At 40.0% G+C, this 25,566-nt stretch overlaps 1 protein-coding gene across 1 annotated transcript in view; it reads left to right on the top strand.

The window, feature by feature from the left end:
• The window catches only part of LOC127619523 (triple QxxK/R motif-containing protein), a 64,041-nt gene that overhangs the window by 22,953 nt on the left and 15,522 nt on the right, over window positions 1-25,566 (top strand). Inside the window, exon 3 of the mRNA XM_052092365.1 lies at window positions 5,390-5,475. Within this exon, the coding sequence (XP_051948325.1) occupies window positions 5,390-5,475 (86 nt within the window). The remainder of the gene's footprint in view (window positions 1-5,389; window positions 5,476-25,566) is intronic.

Raw genomic sequence — 25,566 nt, 5'->3', positions numbered from 1 at the left:
CGCCGTGTTCAGCGACTAGCCGCATCTTTTCAGATGAACAGCCTCACGCCTCTGAAGAAACTCCAGAGAGTGCTAGGTTACATGGCCTCAGCCGCAGCAGTACTTCAGCTGGGTTTTCTGCACATCGCCCACTTCAGCATTGGCTAAACACCGGCGTCTCGCTGGGCTTGGGCCACAGGCGCCAGCCCATCAAGGTGACTCAGACCTGCATATCAGCTCTGCAGCCCTGGACAGTGGCTGAATGGTATCAGCGGGGAGTGACAATGGGAGCTGTATCTCGCCGAAAAGTCATCTCGACAGGCAGCGTCCAACACAGGTTGGGAGCGGTCTCGCGAGAGCTCTCGGTTTTCGGCCTATGGTCAGTTCAGGAAAAGCTCCTTCACATAAATTGTCTGGAAATGATAGCGGTCGAGTGCGGCTCGTGCGCTTTCTCCGGTCATTCAGGGTCACCGCGTCCTGGTCCGTTCGGACAACAGATCTGTGGTATCCTACCTAAACCGTCAGGGCGGTGTCAGATCCAGGAACCTCTTCCATCTGACAAAGCGCATACTGAGTTGGTCCCAGTGCCACCTGCGCTCGCTGAGGGCGACGCGCGTGCCAGGCCACCTGAGCGGCGGCCCGGACAGACAGTCCAGAGACAATATTCCCCAGGGGAATGGTCCCTGCAGCTCAAACAGTCCAGGCGTTATGGCACCTATTCGGCAGAGCAGAGATAGACCTCTTTGCGTCCAAAGAGAACTCTCACTGCCCAATATTTTTCTCAGCGAGGGCAGCTGGCCCAGGACTGGCCCAGGCGCCCGGCTTTATGCCTTCCCTCCCGTCTCGCTATTGCCACAGGTAATGCAGAGGATCAGGAAGCAGCGTCACTCGGTGCTCCTCATAGCCCGCGTTGGGAGAATCAGACATGGTTCCCGGAGCTTACGCAGCTGTCACTGACAGCGCCGTGGCCCATCCCAGTGAGAGCAGATCTCCTCTCTCAAGCTCGCGGCACAATCTGGCATCCCCACCCAGAGGCTGGGGCTGCATGCGTGGGTGATCAGCGACTACCCGTCGCTCTGCCAGAAGGAGTAATAAACACCATCATACACGCTAGAGCCCCTTCCACGAGAAGACTCTATGCGTCAAAATGGTCTGTGTTCTCAAAATGGTGCACCGACAGAGACCTGGACCCGCGGACATGTGGGGTGTCAGTCGCTGCTCGTATTTCTACAAGAGCTGCTGGATAAGGGCAGATCCCCATCCACGCTCAAAGTGTATGTGGCGGCCGTTGCGGCGTTCGCTGAACCCCTGCACGGCCAGTCATGGGGTAAAAGCGAGCTGGTCATCCGCTTCCTCAGGGGAGCTAGAAGGATGAACCCCAGCGCTCCCATCGGTTCCTATCTGGGATCTTTCTATAGTTCTCGAAACTATGAAAGCCCCCTTTCGAACCACTTCAATCCGTGGATTTGAAATACCTTTCACTCAAAACCGTTTTTCTGACTGCCCTGTCATCAGTCAAACGTGTGGGAGACCTTCACGCGCTGTCTGTCAGCGCTGCGTGTCTTGAGTTTGGACCAAGTGACTCCAAGGTCATTTTAAAGCCTAGACACGGCTATGTTCCCAAGGTGATCGGTACTCCTTTCAGAGCACAGGTCATTTCCCTATCGGCGCTGCCAGCACCGGATAGCGACGCGACGCCAATCTCCTTTGCCCGGTCAGAGCACTGAGATTGTATACTGCGCGCTCCGCTGCTTTCAGACGCTCGAGCAGTTTTTCGTTTCGTTCGAGGGCGCACCAAAGGTCTCGCCGCCTCGAAACAGACACTATCTAGATGGATAGTGGACGCTATTGCTGCTGCATACGGCGTCAAAAGACCTGCCATGCCCGTTGGGCATTAGGGCTCACTCCACTAGAGGCATGGCATCCTTGTGGGCATGGTCCAGCGGAATTTCCATTCACGACATATGTGTGGCAGCGGGATGGACTTCCCCTCCACCTTTGTCAGATTTTACAATATGGAAGTGCCCGCTCTGCAGGCAAAACTACTAGCGGTTTAATACGCTACAGCTCCCCTGGTGAGCTGCACTGATGGGACACATTCCACACAGACCGGCACCGCCGCTCTGTCGTTCCCGTCCTACTATGTGCTTATGTATTACACAATCAATGACCCGCATTCTTGCCGGCCAAATATTATTTCCCCACTCATAAGGGCTCCCGGGTCCCCCTTAATTCCCTGGGGCTCATACAGTGGATGCTTGGCGCGCACGGCGTTGACAATGGGTTCCCGTAGGCGTAAGCTAGCTTACGCATACGAGAGAACCTCTCGTGAAGAGAACGTATCTGTTACCTAACGTAACCTCGGTTCTCTCTAGATGAGGGAACGAGTATTGCGTAGCCGGCCGTGCTTCAGCGCCACTGGCGACTTTTCGCTTCAGTCAATGAAAACCAGGGTTCCAGCCTACGAACTACGCTTATATGCACTCTAGTCACGCCCATTTTGGTGGGCTTTGATGCAGTGAGCGCCGGACGCCTCTCATTGGATGCGAGTTCAGCCCAAGCTCGTCTATAGGCTGCAGCAGTTGCCACAGAGCAACCTATGAGCTCGCTAGCTAGCCCGCTCAAGGTCTGCAGCTGCCGCACTGCGTTGACAATGGATACAAAAATTAAGGATAATTTTTTGGCTTCAATATCTCAGAAAAGATGAATCTTTCCTGTAGCGTAAGCTAGCTTACGCAATACTCGTTCCCTCATCTAGAGAGAACCGAGGTTACGTTAGGTAACCGATACGTTTTTATATATGAAAATATATAGCTGCCTTTAAATCTTAGGAAGGGGGGTCCCTCGCAAGGGGATCGTCATATTTGGGGGTCCTTTGAATCAAAAAGATTGAAAATCCCTGGCTAGTTAATGTTTTTTGTTGTTAAGGGGACTTTAAGCAACCTTTCTAAGCTACCATTTGCATTTAGCTTGTTTTTTTCCGCCCTTGCTGTCTGCAACCCTATCCATAAACATAATTTATGGGTGGGACATGTCCCTACCAATTTTTGCCTTTGGCAGTTTTATCCCCACCACTTTTTTAAATACCTTTCATCAGGTATGAGTCTAATGCAGAAGAAACATCTCCAGTTCTTGCTCACGAGTTTCGAGTTCATTTTTGTGTGTTATAATAAGTGACGATCCAGTGCTGGAGTTTATTTTTTATGTTATGATGAGTGCTCATTGTGGTTGTTATCAGTGGAGTTTAGTGAAAGAGGGCGGCAATGTCTCATGCATTCAAAAATGGGCTCTTCTCGCAACGCAGCTCGTGCTCCTTTCCAGTTAAGTTGCCAAGCAAAATGGAAACCGATGTGTTATCATTGATAATATACATCCACTGACATACAGATGCACTCTTCATTTATTTAAATATTTTTTTTTTTATTAGTGCGGATTAGAACCTGGAACTCCTTGTACTGGAAGCAAAAACGTTTTACCATGAGACAAATCAGTCCTTTTGGCTAAAATGTACGGATCCAAGTACTGACAGTGCCAGTTGTACACATCAAATTATCAAATTAATTGTGTGAAATATTTATTGGCATTTTTGGGTCACGTCATACAGTTGAGAACCATTTTTGATAATACTTCTTTGTTAAACAGAGACCAACTGAGAACTCCAAAAGTCCTGCCAACAAGCACTGTGTTCATTATTTAACAACACAGTCTGTAGCAACCCAGCTTCAACTCTCATCATTCGGCACTTGAACAGAATAGCAGGATGTTTACCTCTCATAATGGCCTCTTGCTGTCCCGCTTCGTGCCCACAGAAGGTGCACCATAAGGCAGGAGAGACCTTTGTGTCCCTGGGGAGTGGTCAGAGTCTAGCTTCAGCATCTGAGAGTACTCAGTCCTGCAGCCTGCGGGTAAAAATGGATAAGGACACAATTTCTCCTGCTCCATGTAAATAAGTCTTAATGAGGCAGGAGTTGTACTTGAAATGCCCCCTGTGTGTCAACAGCTCTTGCAAAGACCTTGAATCTGACCCGGGTCTGCTGTAGCCACTAAGGACAGCCCCCTCCTTTATCCACTCTCTCTTTACCCCTTTTCATCCTTCGTCTGTTTGTTTTTAATTAGAAAGACTGTGCTCCTCACACATACCTTGCACACATGCACTCCAGGTGGCTGGTTTGCCCGGTGGGTTTGGTGTTTTGAGACAAGCTCGCTCATAACAGCCACTCAGGTGAAATACTAGGGTTCAGACTAACCATACTAATGTGTTCAGAATGGAATACTAACACACTGGTTACTGCATATAATGCAGTATACACTATATTGTTTACTACTTAATATTTTGAAAAAATAGGACGTGAAACATTACACATTATGCAACTATAAATGTTTCAGACAGTAAGATGTTACGTTGTCACATGACTTCAATATTTTGCAGAATATGTTTATTTGTGATTTTTAATCCAATTTTGTTTAAAAAAAAAAAAAAAAAAAGATTGTTAATCGATCAAAAGTAAAATATTGAGAATTATTAAAAAATGTGGTTGATAAAATGTCTGGATCATTTGTCACACTTGGAAATGGAAGGTCAAGTTGAGTAAATTATTCCAAGCACATTTTGGCAAATGTAGTAGGTCATCAGTGTATACCATACTGTTCACAATATACATACTGAATAGTGCAGTAATGGTATGAGAAGTATGCTATCCTTAACATAGATTTTATACACTCACTCACTTTATTAGGAATAACTGTGCACATAATCATGTGATTATCTAATCAGCCAATCATGTGACAGCATGATTGTTGGTGCCAGACGGGCTGGTTTGAGTATTTCTGTAACTGCCGATCTCCTGGGATTTTCAGGCACCACAGTCTCTTGAGTCCCTACTCAGTGTGGTGCCAAAAAAAAAAAAAAAAAACATCCAGTGAGCAGCAGTTTGGAAACACCTTGTTGATAAAGAGGTTGAAGCTGATGGGCTACAACAGCAGAAGACCACACAGGGAATATTATTAGGACCAAAATGTTCCTTATAAAGTGCCAAGTGAGTGTTAGTGGGATTGAAAGTTTGTGATAATCAATCTTTGTATATTTTAGATAAGCCTTAAAACTAAAATGCCATGTATAAATTAAATAAATGCAAATTAATCTTGTATAAAGTACTACGGAAGGTTAACAGACTAAAATTAAGTGGTTAAAACAGGCAAATACATTAATGCCAACTAATAATATTTCAGCAATTCCATTAGTTTAATGATTCCTAATAGAACACTGATCAAGACAGTTGCAAACAAATTTTATTACTTTTATTAGAACATCATTAAATTACTAAATAAAAAAGCTTTCAGCTAAGTCAAAATGCAAATTTAACTGAATAAGTCATGGCAGAAATAACCTGTGTGCTCCATTCTCTGTCAGGAAAGCAGGATTACAAGAAAACCAAGCCAGCATTGCGAGCCACTCGACTGAAAGCGGAGGCGAAGAGGAGCGCTCCGGGAATCAGGGTGAGATGGCTGTCTTTCATTCTCATTACCTTCCCCTTGATCCCAACTGATCCCTCTCTCCCCCATCTGCCAAACCACACACATTATTCATCACACCTCTCCAACCTGAGAGCAACTCAAGCAGTCTCCATATTCATGAGGCAGAGAAGTGCTGGTTGACTCTCAGAGTAGCTCTCTTTGTCCCTCTCCATCTCTGTTTCTTTCTCTATATTTTTTCTCTTTCTCTCAGTTGTCACTCTAGCATAATAATCAAGAGTTTGAGTCTCCAGTAAAAGCTCCCTTTTTCACCGTCTTTGTATGATTTCCATTTCCATTTGAATTACATTTTCAGGCTTTCCACGTGTCCTGGAAAACATGGAATTTTGCAATGCAGTTTACCAGTTATGGAAAAGTCATGGAAAATTAGAAAACTACCTAAATGTCCTGGAAAAATATTGATTTGTCCTGGAAAATATTAATATAACCAATTTGAGTGTGTTGCTAGCAAGGTTTCCGTTACAAGGACAAAAAACGATCTGACTCTGAATAGGAGTCAAATACACAAATTTGTATAGTTTTTTCACTGTTGGTGCTTAAACTCTCATGATTGATTACAGCAGCCAATTGTGAGTTTGGCAATCGTGGTGCAACCGAGGCAGATCTCTTGTTTTGTTACAGCTACGACCAATCGTGAGCCTTGCATCAGCGGCACATGCAAAGTAAGCGGTAGTCGGGAAAATTCTCATTCATAAACAAACTCGACTGAATGAGAGGGGCATGTTGTTCATTTACTTCAGCATCGGCATGTGAGTCTACCTTGTTCATCATGGAGAGAAAAGGGCGGAAGAGCAATAATGTGTAAAAGTGACTGATGTTTCTGCACGTTGAGGGGATATCACATGACTTGTGTCAGTGTTGCAGAATAAATTGAAATCTATGAAGTGATGCGTCAGCACAATCTCGGCTCCAACTTCACACCAAGTGTTTTCTCATTCTTTTTGCCTCACAAATTATGTCTTTAAGAGTACAAAGCTATATTCAATATTTTAAAATGTTTGAAATTTATGAAGAGATGTTGAACGTCTCATAATTTCCCTCTTCGTCCTTCTGACATACCATCTCCTTTGAAATCAATGCATTCTCTGACGCAGCATAAACTTTAGTCGGTGTGTAGGCACCCTAATGTGGAGGACAAAGCACCGCTTGACACTGATGTTTAGCGGAGCTTTGACGCCACGACTCAACTCAACTCATGTGAAATGCCCTTTATAATGACGAAGGGACATAATTGAAACTCAAAATTATTGTTATTATGCTATTATTGTTGTCTTTTCTGATAAAAGTCATGTTCAGCAGTTTAAATACTGTAGGAAAATACAGAACATCTGCTTTGTTTTTATAATGCTTAAACATTCTACTGAAGTCAGTAGATTTGACATGCAAATTTTAATAATGTAGAAGGTAAGGACGTTATTGATACTCATTATTATTATTATTATTATTATTATTATTATTATACCATTATTGTTGTCTTTTTGGATGTAAAGTCATGCTCGGCCATTCACAAACTGAATGGAAATTATAGATCTGCTTTGTTCGTATAATGCTTAAACACTATAAAGTCTCTTGGCAGATTTCAGTCGTGAACATTTCAATTGATTGAATGACTCGCTCATAGCACATTAAACTTTAATTTGTTGCCACCTAGTGGCATCTCTAGAAGGGGTCACTAAACTAATCAATTACACTATGTAACACAATTTATATTCCTTGGTAGTAAGTGTTATTTCCTAATTTCCACCCTTTATTCAAACACTACAAAAACACACAAAAAACAGGTACTGCAGTACTTAAAGTTACCAACAGGTTTAAAGTTAAAACAATTTAAATAGCAGCATTCAGCATTGTAAATAAACAAATAAATACAAATATATCCCTTACAGTGCAGCTATGTGCAAATCACAGTAGTAATAACAAAACGGCACTGTAAGACATAAATAAATATGAATAATATTCCAAATAAATAACATAACATTAAAAAAACGTTTAAACCTTACTTTGGGGACACACACAATGGGGATGACATCAGCTACAGATGCGGAGGAGGCACTCACCTCCCTTGTCATCTCCTCAAAAGGGGCCAGAACCGTGGAAGCCTTCTCCAACAGCCCCCGCTGGTTTGCTGTCAGTGTGGCTGTATATGCAGATAGTGTCCGTTTTTGCGCAATGAGGCTTTCAATCATGTACTGGGTGCTGTTCCATCTAGTTTGGATGTCCTGTTGCAGACGCTTAGGCTGCATATTTAGCTCTACTTTGATGTCTTCTAACCGTGAATAGGCAAGGGGTGAGTGTTTAATGTGACCTACAATTTTTCTCGAATTGGCGAATGCGTCACTTAGACTGTGCTGCAACAACAGTCCCTTGTGTACAATTAGCTGCAGTGTGTGCGCGAAGCATCATAAACTCGCCACGCCAAGTTGATCCATGGCCTTCTTCATGTTTTTTGCATTGTCCCTTGAAACTACATGGACTTTGATTTTATTAATCTTCCATTCACACACCATCTCCTCAATGGCTGCCGTAATAGCATCCCCTGTGTGCGAGCCATGAAACTCTCGGCATGCAACACAGCTTTTTTCAAGGTAAAATCAGAGTGTATCCATTGCGCGGTGGCATAGTGGGCTAAACCACATAACTGTTAATCATAAGGTCACAGGTTCGATCCCCACGGCCAACATCATTGTGTCCTTGAGCAAGGCACTTAACTCCAGGTTGCTCTGGGGGGGATTGCCTCGGTAATAAGTGATAAAAGCGTCTGCCAAATGCATAAATGTAAATTTACGTCTGAGCTCCAGATGTCTGCTGTGACACTAACCGCACCTACATTCTCCAATAGTTTGGAGAGGAAATGTCTTTCTCAAACTTCATTGTGCATATGAGGGATTACCTTTTCCATTATATAATGACAACTGGGCAAAGTGTATCGAGGCTCGAGATGATCAATTAAGCGTCAAAACAATAAACTGAACTAGTTTCTCCGTTATCAATTTCGCCTTGTTGCTGCATGGGGGGAGTTTCTCTCGATCGACCAACAGCACTGCCACCTTTTGAAACATTTGCATTGCAAATTTTGGATTCGACCTTTGGACCTAAAGTGATTTGATTTTGATATTACGGCCATTTCAAGCATTGCCTCTAAATCTTCCTGAACAAAAATTTAATGTGTTTAGGAAGACGATAGGGGTGGCTACGAACCACCACCCCCGGGGTGGTCTCAATATGGTGCTCTATAAGGTTTGTGCAACCGGGAAGGGATTAAAACACATCCACAAATTCCGCTTGCAACCGGGCAATGTTTGTAAGCTGTGACAGTGAGAGGTGGTCTCCGCAAGGGACCGTGTGAATTAATTTGGTTTGGGAGTTACCTCCAGACCGAGCTTTGCCCTATCTGGAACTACCATCGCCAATGCTGCAGGCACTGCCTCCCTCCATGGTTTAAGGAGGTTGAGGTGGTAGATTTGATGTGCCCGTCTACTAAAGATTTTGGTCGTCGCTTAGAAGGTCTTCATATAAAAATTGGTCTTTATATCCATGCATGTATGATGACCATATGTTATTATATAAGTAATCTCTTCTTAAGGCAAAATCTGACCATTATTCTAATCTAATTGGGTCTACTGAGGGCAATACTTGAAATCTCTTCTCTACTGTAAATAGCTTTCTTCGGTCCCCTGATACTCTTCCAGCTCACATGCTACAGCTTATTGTAACACATTTCTAACCTTTAAGGATAAAATCTCTAGCATTCACCAGCAATTGAATGACATGTGTAATGTAGCTTGTAGTTCATTTTACCCAATCTTTCATGAACCTCCCCAAATTAGTCTTATGAGTTTTGAAATCCTGACAGATATCGAAATATACAATATTATTTGTAATTCTAAATCATCTACTTCTCAGCTAGATCCTCTCCCCACATATTTTGTTAAAGCTTGTTTACCTTCCCTGCTCCCCATTATAACTAAAATGATTCACTCATCTCTTATTTCTGGGTGTGTCCCATCATCTTTTAAAACTGCTGTGATCAGTCCTATACTGAAGAAAACTGGTTCAGACCCACAAATACTTGAAAATTACTATTACGCAGCCTTTGACACTATCTCACACAACATCATTTTAGAGAGATTAGCATCCATTGGTATTTGTGGCACTTGCTTGGTTTAAATCTTATCTCTCTGGTTGCACTCAGTTCGTTAAATTGAAACATTTTCGTTCACCACTTACTACTGGGGTTCCACAGGAATCTGTCTTGGGCCCTTTTATTTATTATATATATATATATATATATATATATATAATATCTACCTTTCTGCTATATTTTTAGGAAATTTGGAATCCACTTTCACTGCTATGCAGATGACACCCATCTCTATCTGTCCACCAAACTAAATTCTTCTCTCCTACCGTCTACCCTTCATAAATGTTTACTTGAAATACAATCATGGTTTTCTTATAACTCTCTCAAACTAAAAAGTAATTCTTGCAGGTACTAAGTCTAAGCTTGCCAAATCAAAAAGTTTTGCTCTGAACATTGACAATTCCACTGTACTTCCCTGTTTGAAAGTTAAGAGTCTGGATAGCACTCTTTCTTTTGAAGCACATGTAAATAATATTACCCGGTCTGCTTATTTCCACTTGCGCAACATAAATCGTCTTCGCCCCTCCCTCTCAATTCACAGCACTGCCACCCTCGTACATGCTCTGGTCACGTCCCGCTTGGATTATTGTAATTACCTTCTATTTGGTCTACCACAAAAACTTCAGCATAAATTACAGCTGGTATAAAACCCGACTGCATGGATTATTTCACAGACTTCTAACTCTGTCCATATAACCCCTATGCTTTAACAACTTCACTGGCTCCCGGTTAAACTTTGTATTGATTACAAGATTCTATTATTGACATAGACTAGCACCTTCCTATCTTCTCGATCTTCTTCATGTATATTCTCCTACCCGCATTCTTAGATACTGTTCCTCTCTCTTTCTTGTGATACCTTTGGATCGTCTGACTTCTATGTTGTCCAGATCCTTTAGCAGTGCTATTCCACGACTCTGGAACTCTTTACCACCAGATATCCTTAATTGTAATCATCTATCCACTTTCAGGTCCCTCCTCAAAACCCACCTTTTTAAATTTGCTTACTACAAATAACTCTTATTTATGAAGGTATATATTCCTATGATACTGCTAATTTTTATATGTGATTTTAGTTTTTTTTATCTTTTATGTTCTCTTATTCTAAACTTGATTATGCTTGTAAGGTGTCCTTGAGAGTCTTGAAAGGCACCTATAAATAAAATGTATTATTATTATTATTCATCCACCTAACCTCATAATCGAGATCCCTGACTCGTCGTGTTTCCTCAAAGGGTCCTTGTCACTTGGCGAGTAATTTGGAGCTAGAAGTAGGCAGCAATGCAAGCACTTTATCTCCCTGTGTGAATTTGTGTATTCGAGTGCCCCTGTTGTACAGTCGACATTGATGTTCTCCTGTGTTACCTGCCCCAAAGTGTGGAGTGTGAAGTTTTGCTCTAAGGTCAAGAACTTATTGAATTTGGTTTTTGCTATTCGAAGGTCCTTCCTCCCAAGCTTCCCATATGACGTCAAGCATGCCGTGGGGCTGTCGGGGAAATGGGGAAAACCCTGTGGAGGATGCGGGACCTCTCGTATTGTAAACTGGGGTTCGAGTCACTTATCCTAATGTTTATAATCTTCATGTACTAACTTACTTATCATGTTTTTCAGGGTCTTATTAAATAGTTCAACCAACCAGTCAGTTTGCGGGTGATAAAAACTGGTGCGAATTGATTTAATGCCTAATAACTCGTACAGTTCGTTTGGTGTACGTGACATGTATGTTGTGCCTTGATCAGTGAGGAATCCCCTCTCGGGAGATAATTTTGAAGAGTGCCTCTGCAACACTATGTGCTGAGATGTTGTGTAGAGGCAATGCTTCTGGATATCGCATTGCATAGTCCACCAGAACTAACACAAAGCGATGCATTATTAATGCATTTTATGAGTTGAGATATTTCTATCATTATGACTAATGACAATTCGATCTGTATGATGTAACTATTCCCATTCTAATTGTTGTGTACATGTTTCATAAATTATACAGTGGAAATGTCACAGATGAGTGCCATAAACGTCAGTGAATGCGCTTCCAGTCCACACACAAAACACCGTTGCACACGCAGTCTGACTGTTATCCTTAATATTACACAATATTTATACAGAGTTTAGGGTTTGTATTGTGTGTTTTGTTGTATGATATCCATTACATGCTGTTTATTGCCTCATTATTCTCTCTCTGTTAGTAAATCTAATCTGGATTACCATAAACACTCATAAATGGGCACCATACAATTTATGCAAGTGTTTTGTTATTTATATCTCATTCAAATCAGCATTTGTTTGTTTTATAGGCACATTTCTGGTTCATGTTACATCTACCAAACATTAAGCAGCAAGTCCAAATTCCAAGCTTTAAAATCCATCCACCCATCTTCTAAAGCTGCTTGTCCTATGTACGGTCATATGTATTGCTGGAGCCTATGCCTGCTGTCTCAAGCCGAAGGCTGGGAAACACCCTGGACAGGTGGCCAGTTCATCACAGAGCTCACACACAGACATACACATTGACACTCTCACTATCACCTACGGACAATTTAGAAGTTCCAATTCACTTAATTTGCATGGTTTTTGGACTGTGGGGGAAACCAAGCACCTGGAGGAAACCACGCGAACACAGGGAGAACATGCAAACTCCAAACAGAAAGGCCCTGGGTGAGCTGGGACTCGAACTGGGGACCTTCTTGCTGTGAGGTGACAGAGCGACCCACTGAGCCAAGCTTTTTAATGACACATACCATATTTTTCAAATGAGAAGCTTTTAATGAATGACATTTTTTTTTTTTTTAAATATCATTTATTGGTATCGGCCACAATGAGCTGTGAATTATCGGTATCAGAAACCCAGAAATTCCATATCAGTACATCCTTAATATGGAGGATAAGACATTTTTTATACAAATGTATTTCATCTTAATGTACTGGCAAAGGTTTTACTTGTTATTATCTTGTTTATAGTGAAAAGTGAAACAAATCTGTTCTTATGTAATTCAAAGTATTTCGATTATGTTACTGACCTCGAGTAATCTAACGGAATATGTTACGATATAAAATAATCCTCCCAACCCTGCCCATATTGTTTGTGCTATCGACATGAATGATATGTCAAATCGTCTGGCTTGTTGTACTTTAAATAATCGTACATAAAATTGGCATGAAACGGAAGTTGCGACCAACTTTTCTTCCGTATTGTGCCATATTTTAAACATCTTGAATATTTAGCAGTGAATGAAAGATGTTTTATGGGTTTAGAACATTTTCTGTAAAGATTCTGATCATTGTTATCAGGTCTTTGAAGATCATGGTTGAAATTCGAAAGAATATACACTCACCTAAAGGATTATTAGGAACACCATACTAATACTGTGTTTGACCCCCTTTCGCCTTCAGAACTGCCTTAATTCTATGTGGCCTTGATTCAATAAGGTTCTGAAAGCATTCTTTAGAAATGTTGGCCCATATTGATAGTATAGTATCTTGCAGTTGATGGAGATTTGTGGGATGCACATCCAGGGCACGAAGCTCCTGTTCCACCACATCCCAAAGATGCTCTATTGGGTTGAGATCTGGTGACTGTGGGGGCCATTTTAGTAAAGTGAACTCATTGTCATGTTAAAGAAACCAATTTGAAATGATTCGAGCTTTGTGACATGGTGCATTATCCTGCTGGAAGTAGCCATCAGAGGATGGGTACATGGTGGCCATAAAGGGATGGACATGGTCAGAAATGATGCTCAGGTAGGCCGTGGCATTTAAACGATGCCCAATTGGCACTAAGGGGCCTAAAGTGTGCCAAGAAAACATCCCCCACACCATTACACCACCACCACCAGCCTGCACAGTGGTAACAAGGCATGATTGATCCATGTTCTCATTCTGTTTACGCTAGATTCTGACTCTACCATCTGAATGTCTCAACAGAAATCGAGACTCATCAGACCAGGCAACATTTTTCCAGTCTTCAACTGTCCAATTTTGGTGTGCTCTTGCAAATTGTAGCCTCTTTTTCCTATTTGTAGTGGAGATGAGTGGTACCCGGTGGGGTCTTCTGCTGTTGTAGCCCATCCGCCTCAGGGTTGTGCATGTTGTGGCTTCACAAATGCTTTGCTGCATACCTCGGTTGTAACGAGTGGTTATTTCAGGCAAAGTTGCTCTTCTATCAGCTTGAATCAGTCGGCCCATTCTCCTCTGACTTCTAGCATCAACAAGGCATTTTCGCCCACAGGGCTGCCGCATACTGGATGTTTTTCCCTTTTCACACCATTCTTTGTAAACCCTAGAAATGGTTGTGCATGAAAATCCCAGTAACTGAGCAGATTGTGAAATACTCAGACCGGCCCGTCTGGCACCAACAACCATGCCACGCTCAAAATTGCTTAAATCACCTTTCTTTCCCACTCTGACATTCAGTTTGGAGTTCAGAAGATTGTCTTGACCAGGACCACACCCCTAAATGCATTGAAGCAACTGCCATGTGATTGGTTGATTAGATAATTGCATTAATGAGAAATTGAACAGGTGTTCCTAATAATCCTTTAGGTGAGTGTATATAGAGTGGCCATGAGGTTATTGTTTGGTTGTGTCTTTGGGTTTTTGGCATGATAATGTTTTGTGCTGTATGTTATTTTTCTCTTTTCAGAAATTCCAAAACTCAGTATAATGTGCTCACTACAACTAGCAGCAATACTCTCACTGAACCTTCACCTGACAACAACCATGATCTAACAAATGCATAATTTATGAGCTGCAATATTTTCACAGTCGAATGGACAATTTAGAAACACTGGGGATAGTTGCACATAGCTGAATACAACTTTCTTAAAACTTTGTGCTTGCATTTGGTTTAGTTTGGTATGAAGAAATCAAATGTTAAGGCTGAAGATCAGCTAGTCTTATCAACTAAATTGTTATTGTATAGAGAAAATTATTTACCGGCACATAAATTCCATGCTCATGTTTTAAACGTCTTTTCATCCTTTAAATTACTTTAAATGCTAATTTGGGAAATTTGGGACCGAATACATTTCTTTCCACAGGTATATGTGAAGACTATGAGCTCATAGGTTAAAATATTATTTTTATTTTTCTTAAAGCAATGTCACCTTATTTTGTCAGCAATTTAGTTTATTGCATTCTGATGAAGATTTGGTCATTGGCCTGGCAATTTTTGAGGAATATGGACCATGATTTGTTTGTTCTGGTTTGAGGTGTGAGTAATAGACCCCTGAGCTCCACACTTGAGTTTTGTTCTGGGCACTTTGCTGTCAACTTCTCTGTGGTATGTCTCATTAACTTTGCTTTTTTCTGTGGAACTGACTCAGACTTTTACCACTTGTTTTTCCACAGGCCATTTTCTCTGGCCTTGCATGCTTGGCAGGTGGCTCTCCATCCATGACCACCTCTCACTCAAACCACTGAAACACATACACAACCAATGTTCCTTCTAAATTATATTCTTGCTGTGCAAAACCTACAGACCTTGAGTAGAAACATACAGTATAATATATAAATATATATTAGGGCTGTTGATTTAATGAATTGAGGCGTTAATTCAGTTTAATTAATTTTATTAAAAATAACTCGTTAAAAAATGTTACGCAATTAATCGCAATGCCCCCGGATTGTAATAAGGAAGATTCCTGAGAAATGCAAGCTTGAAGTACCACCTGTTTACTCCAGAGGGCAGTAATTGAAATTTCAGTGTGGCAACGCACAGTTTATAAAGTGAAGAAAACAAAAACAGACATTTGTTACGTTCTTGCATTCAAAACATTTGATGGAGCTCAAATTCGAACTATGGGATCTCAAGATGTGTTCTAAGTATTAAACCATATTTAACTTGACACAGTGACCTAAAAATGTATGGTGCAACACACCCGAGACGCTACACAAGCATGTCTGATGCTTGTTGAAATTGACAGGTCCTTAAACAAGCCCTCATAATAAACCTCCAACTGATTGTTAAATTCACTCGTGAAATGGATTGCTGTGAACTGTATGCCAATGATTGACTTATGAACAATAATATGGTAGTAAATAATACATTGTATACTAAAGCCGTTTTTTGTATTGTCTTATCAATGATTAACTCTTCTACAACAATCAGAATGAGCTTTATTGCCAAGTATGCTTACACATACAAGGAATTTGCCTTGGTGACAGGAGCTTCCAGTGTACAACAATACAAAAACAGCAGCAAGACATAGATAATTAATACATTTTTGTAAAAAAAAAAAAGAAGAAAAGAATAAAAATAAATAATTATACATATACGTACATACACTTAGACACACACCTTCATACATACCCACATAGACATGTAGTGCAAATCTAATACAAATCCATTATATAAAGAACAAAAATACAGTATATTATGTACAGTGCAATGTATGTAATGGCAGAAGTGGATATTTTGGATAATATAAATAGACTTAACTGTGTATTGCACATAATTATTTCTCAATGGGGCAATTTTAACTCTTCATGAGGTGGATAGCCTGAGGGAAAAAACTGTTCCTGTGTCTGACGGTTCTGGTGCTCAGAGCTCTGAAGTGTCGGCCAGAAGGCAACAGTTCAAAAAGGTAGTGGGTTGGGTGAGTGGGTGAGCAACACCCACGTAATGCATTTTCATTATCTGAATATAATTTTTTAATATTTAAAGATAACTATGTATAATTATTTCATCATTATATATTGAATTATTGTTATATGAGGGGCTTTCTCAGCAAATATTTGTATATGCGATTAATCGTGATTAATTAATCGGGACACCATGTAATTAATTCGATTAAACATTTTTAGCGATTTACAGCCCTAATATATGTGTATATATATATTCACATATGTGTGTGTGTATTTATAGTTGTGAATCAGAATATTTTCCTGGTATGAATAAATAAATGTAAATCCTGAATATCTTTAAAAATTTGAATATATATATATATATATATATATATATATATATATATATATATATATATATATATATATATATTAATAATTCAGAATAAATTATTTTATATAGAGGCCAAATTTTACTGTTATTTTCTAAAAGAAAATGGAATAAAATAGTTATAAATCTGTATATATAAATGTTAATCCTGAAAACAAACATAAATTCTCAATATATATTTAAAAATTTGAATATATTAAGATTAAATTATTGTATCTAGAGGACAAATTTTACTGTTACATGAAACACTTTATTACTGAACACGTAAACATGCATTTTAAGTGTACATTTAATATTTTTTATATATTCATATTACTAATAATAAATAATTGTATCTAGAGGCAAAACTTTACTGTTATTTCCTAATAGAAAATGGGGAAAATGGTTTTATAACAGCGTAAACATGAAATCTCTGTACTGTTCGCTCAAGTGATCCTGTTGTGAATTAATCAGCGTTGCAAATTTCCACACAATATTTCTCACAGCCTTAGTTTTATACTGTAAATCAGTTGACATTCATTTAGCCCTGATTCCAGAATTGTCTTGCTTTTTTCCAGAATTTTTTACGTTATCTTGTGAGTAGCTTTGAGAAGACTTTGCACACAACCTTCTGTTTTTACATTGTTTTGCGCTGCTCTCTGCTTTGGTCCCAACTGTGAGTGTTGTGTTGGGTAGAGGCCCCAGAGAGCAGGTTGCGGCTGAGGTTTAGGCTGTCTTGGGGCCAGCGCAGCAGGCCCGGGTTGGTTGGCAGCCTATGCAGTCTGCTGTTCTCCACGTGGTGGCCAGTTGGTTTGCTGGGATGTTGCCTGCCATCTGGCCACCTGCTGTGGGCATTTCTTGGCTCCCTGGTGTGTAGCTGAACGGATGGCATCACCTGGCATGAAGTGGAAGTGCTGGCGGCCTCAGCTGTGTGGGGCAGGTGGCCTGGAAAAATTTGTGCCAACTTGCCACCCCTGGAGCTGAATATTGACAGCCTGTCGGCCAACTTTAACTATTTCACTCTTCAGTACATTCCATTGCTTGAATAAATAATTCCCACAGATTTTTATCTAAAGTTCTACACACTTCCAAATATGTACCACGGTAGGCTTTTTGAATGTGTTGGTAGAAAGGTTAGGGTATATTTTGGTCGACCACTTAAGCCTTTTCAAAGTATACTTTTTTGTATAGATGAATTACGGTCCAAGACTACCAGGGTCCTCGGGAGACCCTGGGCTGCAAGGTCTGGCGACCCATCAACTTTGAAAATAAATGTTTGTAAATGCTTAAATATGTGGGCCCTGCAGCTTATACAAGGGCCCCTCAAAAGGGCCCTGTGACTTTTGGGTCCCTAGCCCTCTTATAGGACCCCTTTGCCTTCCTGTTTCTAATAAAACATTTTGAGCCAGTCTTTAATCTTATAACACCACCTATTGAAAGTTTCCATGCTCTTCTGGAAGTAGAAGTAGAAGTAAAAAGAATAATTTCCAAAATAGCTACTTGCATATTTTGATGTACTCATCTTTTTTATATGAAATCTTTGCTGATTTTGATAAAGTAAATTTAACAATAATGTTTATCTTGTTACTGATATTTCAAAATGAGTATGTATTAAATGCAAGTCAAAATGTCATTATTTTATAGAAAAATAGGTTTTAACAATATCATTTTCTGACTATTATTTTATGTTATATATGTTAGGCTTTATATGGTTAAGCTTTATTGTTTGTATAAAAGGGCTGTCGAACAAAAACTTTTATTATACTCTTTATTGCTATAACAGCATGTTTGCCCTACATAACAAAAGAAAAGAACTTGGCTTATGTGTTTGGGAAAAAAAATCTAATAATGATATTTACTTTGTGGTTCAAATGCATTGATTAAACTAGAGATTTAAAATTTGTTGAGACACTCGATAATGTTAGTCTGGCAAAATATTGTCTGAAAGTTTAGAATAGTTTTAAATGCTTGAAGTTAGAACATTTTAAAAAGGTTTAAAAGTAAGTAATTAAGTAAGTAACATATTAAAGTATATTAAAGAGCTTATGTGTATGTTTTGACAGCTGAAATTTGATATTATGAACATTCCAAAACAGACTCGTGGCTCATTTAATTATTCTGTCAATGTTATGTAGTCTAGGAGATTTTTGCCCTCAAATGTTGGGGATTTTTTGAGGCTTAAATAATGCCTTAGCAGGGCTTTTCGATGGAAGAATAATAATGGTAGCCAAGCTGTAGGGTCATTCCAAACAGAATTTCCCCAAAAATGACCAAATGACACCTAGTTTTGAGCCCCACACTTTTAATCCCTTCAAAGCTCTCACAATGGAGGGTAAAGACTTTGAAGGAAATAGGGTGTAGGGATGATCACTTCTGAATGGAACACACCCCATAATTCATCATTCATAAGAGTTGAAAGAGCTGAAAAGCCAGAACTGCCTGAACTCTTTGCAGAATTTCACCAAACATTGCATAGATACAGTAGTAGCCTACTGTATTTGTTAAATGTATCAATATTTAAAGTGTTTGATTAAGTTAAAATATTTCATAATTTATGATGGTCCATTTAAATATATGCATTTTGCAGTATTTACATTGAGTTTGCATTATGCATAACAAATGTTAAAATGGTACTGTGTCTTGAAGAACAGTGGCAGTTCATCGAACGTGTTTCCGTTGAACGGTTTCTTTACCACATCTGTGCTGTGTGTTTGAATTAATCTGACTGTAAATAACATTACGGGTATTAAAATAGACTTTAATCAATGAAAATTGATTATGTAGATCTCAACTTTAAACTGGGAGGCCCTAAAAACTAATTGTCCTGGGGCCCTTGCTGGTCATAATCCTCCCCTGCTCTTTTGATAGCGACCCCCTGCAGATGCGTTAAATTCACACTATGACTGCTTTGTGAGGACAGTAAACGGCAGGCACATACCAATGACACACTAAGACGCAAACTGTCCTTGTGTCTTGAAAAACTAAGCTGCATGCAGACACTGTGTATACTTTGCCGATGACTAACCTTGTGTCACATGCACTATATAGACGTACAAGTACATGAAAAACTGAGAGGTATAAAGATGAAAAGTTTTCGTGCAAGACTCTGTATGACAGTGGGTCCCGAATGAATTTGTACATTTTAAAAGTAAAGGAATAATTGGAATCAAGAATCCACATTAAGATAAAATCTATAATAATGACCATTGCTTGATTGGATTTATATTATTAAAGGGTAACTAAACCCTAAACCAACTTTTTTTAGTTAATGATCTGTAAGAATGGGGCTTTATTAGTACTGGTTATTGATTCAAGTCATTTTTTTGACATTTGTGTATAAAGTTTTTTAATTCTACAATATATGGTGTAAAAACGTCTGAGTGCTGCCATCTTCAGGTTGAACGGTGGCTACTGCAGTTGAATTTTCCTATTGGCTGTTTGCGGTAGTTCGTGACGTAAGCGGTGAGAGCTGACGTAAGCAGGTTCCAGCTCACCACGCCCTTGGTACGAGCTAGACACTGGGCTGGCCCCATTCTCCCTTGCGCGGCTGCTTCGCTAGCATGCTTCAAAACCGCAGTTTGAGCCAGCGGCTCGAATTGATATGGCTCCGGCCCTGTGTCCACAGACAATTCACCCTCCTCCACTTCAGGTGAAGGTGGGGGAGAAAAGTCGTCGATTTCAAAAGACCGCTCCGTGGCAAAGCTAGTTGCGTCACTCCAGTCACTCTCCATTTTAGAGTCTGACAGCAGCTGTCAATTAATCCGTCACTACGGGTCTAAGGTGCACAAAGTTTCATTATCGTTAAATATCGGTTTCTCTTTAAAGTAAATGAATGTGATTTATACTTCTGGAAACAGACTGTTGCACTCTATTTCATGTTATACCATGATTATTTGATGGAGAGCCAAACAAATACAGTACCATGGTACATAAATGTGTTAAACCTTTAGTACAATTGTTTATATCAAAGTACTATGGTACTACCATCTGATACAACCACTGTATCATGCAAAGAACTTTTTATTAGGATATATGACAAATATTTACATTACTAAACACTGAGAGCATGTTTTGGTGGATTTGGACTCCTAGATTGAAACAAATCTGTCAGCACAATATTTATTACCAGAAAAGGCACTTTGCTTTTTATAAAAGTACTTCACGTTATATGTGTGCGTATGTAGCCACACATCTATATCTCTCAATGTTTGTGAACTTTGTTTATGAGTCCCATTCACACCTCTCTGTTTTATGAGTGTTGACAGAGTGAACACACTTTTTTCTCTCCAAAAAGATACCACAGGACACCAGCCAGCTGCTAGCAAAGGGGTTAGGTATAACAGCACACCTGGGTCAGGCAGAGATAACTACACAACCACTTAACATGCAGGAAAAATATCTCTTCAGCTGTTTATGTTGGACAGTGATGTTGGTGTGCCAATTCACACCTGACCAGGTTCTGTGAGTTATGAGTGCAGGGTTGAATGAGAAAATACCAGAGTATTCTGTCAAACTAGAAGACCGTGGGTATTCGTACAAGGACACAAGGTGATGTCCATGTGTGTGAGAGAGAGACAGTGGCCTGTCGCCAGTTGAATAGGAACTTGCTCGTTGATGCTGTTGGGAATTTTCCAGGATGTTCCATTAGAATGTGGGAGAATGAAGCGTAGGCCGCTGAATTATTAGCTTTCTCAAGACAACAAGGTCCCCTCTCTTTGCTCACACACACACACAATCATCTGAGAATTACATTTTCATACATCCTTCTCTGGACTTACTATGCCTTTTTCATAATAAATAAAAGTGAGACCAGATCAGTGTGACCACATATTTATGGATTTATTGGGAAGACATTTTTACAAACAGCAAATTTTTACTGCAATTTATGTCTTTGGCTGTTCCTGCTAAAACAAGCATCGTAAACCAGCTTAAAGTAATAGCTTATCCAAAAAATTAAATTCTGTCCCTTATTTACACACCCTCATGTTTTTACGAACCCTTATGACAAGCAGGCCACTGTAAACATGCTTGTCTCAGCTAGGGCTTCACGATTATTGCAAAAATAATAATTAACAATTATTTCCTTTGATAAATAATAATTAACAATTATTTCCTTTGATACTGTAATCACAATTTATTTTTAATAATTTAATTTGCATTAAAATACTTATTTTGGGTGGATCAACTGCATGCTGTATTGTTTATGTCAACTAAACATCCAAAACTAGCGGAAACAAATGTTTTGAACATAAACCGTCTAACCAGCCAACTTCACATTGGCCCTTTTAGAAGCATAATTAAAATTGTAAATCAATTATACACAGAAAATAAACATTTTACACATAAAATATAAGAGAATTCTGGGAAAGCCCGATTAGTGTTTTTTACCATCATTTTAACAATAATTTACCATAAAAAGTACATGTACTCTCTTGTTAAACATAATATACATTTTAATTGTCAATTATATGGAAAAATCATACTTTTGACATCTAAACAAAAATGTAATTTTACCAAATTTTACCGTATAACTACATGTATTGTCTTTTTAAATATATATATAAAAAAAATTACATATATTTTACAGTAACTTCTCATTAACCAATTTACGTTTTTTTACTGTAGCATTTTTACAGTCTTTTACCATTAAAATTACGGAATTTTTTTACAGTGTAGTTAATTGTGGTAGCAGTAATTGTAATCTTGATTATTTATTCAATTAATTGTGCAGCCATACTTGAACGGACGTCAATATTTTCAATAAAAAAGGACTTAAATTTCGATTCGTTTCTCATATGTCTTCAGAGGACTTTAAATATGACACACAAGTCACTATTATGATACTTTTGGGTGCTTTTTTAAGCTTTAAAGTGTGTCATCAACTGGCATTGTTTTAAAAAGATGCACCAAAAATTCTCCTTTTTGTCAATGATTCAACTGGACAGGATGGGAAAGCCAGCTAGGCCAACTTAACACTAGCTTGGCCAGACTGGAAGACAAGTTAGACCAGCTTAACCCTAAAAAAATTACAGTTTTGACAAACACAAAAATAGGAATTTTTTTAAAGCTTAGAAGCTCTACTTTACAATGCATGTAGACATTATGACCAAAACTGAACAAGTGCTTTGAAATTTGCTGACAAATCATAAGTGTTCCATTTTGATAATGTATTAAACATTTGCACAGTACATGTTATTGTAAACGGTAAAAACATAAAACTCATCAAATATCCATGTGTCATGTGTTGTTGGAAAACTCTCAAAGAGCTGAATACAACCAGCCTATTTGTTTTACTCGCAGACAAAAATGTATCACGTAATAGTTAAGTGTATATCTTTGACATACGTGATTCATGTGAACAGTGTTGCTCATAAGCCACATTTTCACTTAAAACTTTACGAAAAAATAAACAGAACACAGATTATCACATATAATTACTTAGAGGAGGTGATTATCTTTAAAACGAGCCCACACACAAAGTTATCTGATGCGTAGTTTAGATCATTAGATAACCCACACGAAGCACAATAAGCACATAGCATACAAAGATACAAACACATTAGCTTTACTGGATCAGATGACGTCATCGGAAATGCTGTAGCGTCATGGAACGCTAAGCCAGTCGGATTTGGTTCAGATTGCTTTTACCACCATAATTGGGCAGAGAATTATGTGATCCATACTCTAATTACATATGGCCACCAGGAAATGGTGCTAAGTACATGACACAGACTCAATGATGACTCAAATGGCACAGAATGAAACTCATTCTGTGAAATCTCATTACTAAAATCATGTTTGCATGATATGCAAACCTCAAGTCATTGTTGTGTTTTCATGTGTAGTGTGTTCTTATGTACAATTATTATGTTTTATTTGTTTGGATAGGCTTTTGGACACTGAGAGTTTTTTGAACACTATGATAAATTATATTTGTAATGCTATAACTTTTGATTGCTTTGTAGTATCAACACAAAATGTACTTCATTATGGGTGATTGGGAACAAAACCAAAGCAGTTTTTCTGAGCCACCTTATTTACATCCTGAGGTACAGTAGCAATAAAAAGGATGTGAACCCTTTGGAATTAGTTAGTTTTCTTCTTTAATTGGTCATAAAATGTGATCTCATCTTCATCAAAGTCACAAGTATAGACAAAGCACAATGTCCTTAAGCTAACAACACACAAACAATTATAAGCCCTCAGTGCTGTGGAAAAAGTGAACCATAGGATTTAATAACTGGTTGATCCTCCTTTGGCAGCAATAACCTCAACCAAGCATTTCCGGTAGCTGAAGATTAGACCTGCACAATGTTCAGAAGGGATTTTGCACCATTCTTCCTTATAGAACTGCTTCAGCTCAGCCATATTCTTAGCATATCTGATGTGAACGGCTCTCTTGAGGTTTATTCCACAGCATCTCTATTGGGTTAAGATTTGGGCTTTGACAGGGCACTCCAAAAGGTGTTTTTTTTTTTTTTTTTTTTTTTAAGACATTCTGTAGTGGATTTACAGTGCATTCCGAAAATTTTCAGACCCCTTCATTTTTTTTCACATTTTGTTATGTTGCTGCCTTATGTTAAAATGCTATAAATTATAATTTTTTTCACATTAATCTACATTCTATAACCCATAATGACAAAGCAAAACCAGATTTTTGATCATTTGCAAATTTATTCGAAAGAAAAAAAATTATATTTCTGAATGCACTGTACTTCGATGTCTCTTACCAAACAATTCAACCTTAGTTTCATCAGTCTACAAAACATTTCCCAGTAGCGTTGTGGAGTGTCAAGGTGGTCTTTGGCAAACTTCAGTTCCCTATCGAGAGGTCTCTCCTATTGCATAGCTTACGCTATGGGAAAACTCAGTTTCTCGAGAAATATTGAAGTCTTTATGTAAAACGCATTGCAGCTGCACAGCAGACAGCAATGAGCGAGGCAGCTCGGTCATTGGCTGTGCTGCGGCAACTTGCTCGAACCAATGACGGGGCGACTCTGAATCGCCCGCCCGCTCAGAGCCAGCCAAGATTAGCATGGCTAAGGCTTTATATTAGGCGCCCCGTCATGAGAGTTCTTTAGATTTAATCTCCTTCAGCAAAGACCTTCTCTTCGCTGGATCCTCCGGATTGTTGGAGTCTTTCGCCCGCCGTCAAAAAGCCTACAGCAGGACCGCTAAGAGGACGCCGGCGCCTTCAGCCGCCTTCGAAGCCTTCTGCTATGCCATCCGGCGCGCATCGCTATATCCTTTTACTGCAAGCGCTCGCCTCTGCGACGCTTTTTGATTGCGTAAAAGAGTAATTTTTCAAGGCGTTGTTGCAAATGCCTTCAGCCTGCGCCTCGTGCAGAGGCCCTCTTCCTGACGGGGATCGTCACATCATTTGCACTCACTGCCTGGGACCTGACCACGCAGAAGCTGCTCTCACTCGAGGCGGATGCCCCGAATGTGACTCCCTGGGCCTCACCGAGCTGCGTGCTCGCTTTGCCGCCTTCGCCGCGAACGAGCCTGCTACCACCGTGCTGCCGTCCCCTCTGTTCGAGCCGCGCAAGAAAAAGCGCTGCTCACGGAGGCCGCCAGAGCACGCGGACTTCAGTGACGTCACGCCGGGCCAGTCCCCGTGTGCTTCACCACTACCCGAGAACTCCCCACCGCCAGTCCATTTCAACGCAGGCGGACCAGCACCCCTCCAACAGAGCGGTGGGTCTCGTCTCGTTCGGCGCATCAGGGGACAACGGTGAAAAGGATGACAGCCTTTCCATTGACGCTGCATCCGACGACTGGCCGGGCTCGGCCTTCGACCCCGCGCCGTTGACATTAGCGGACACGAGCACGGGCACCAGCATGGACTCAGAGATCGTCCGCATCCTGTCTAAAACGGTAAGAGAGTTCACTGAACGCTTCACTGAAGCTCGGAAGGATTCGCAGGCTATTCGTCACTTCCTGCCCAAGCGCTCCAGCTCGTCACAGAGCCGCCAGAGACCGC

The sequence above is a fragment of the Xyrauchen texanus genome, chromosome 26 (assembly GCF_025860055.1).
Source record: "Xyrauchen texanus isolate HMW12.3.18 chromosome 26, RBS_HiC_50CHRs, whole genome shotgun sequence".
NCBI classification, from domain to species: Eukaryota; Metazoa; Chordata; class Actinopteri; order Cypriniformes; family Catostomidae; genus Xyrauchen; species Xyrauchen texanus.
The sequence above is the reverse complement of the archived record's forward strand: the minus strand, read 5'-3'. Positions and strand labels throughout refer to the sequence as shown.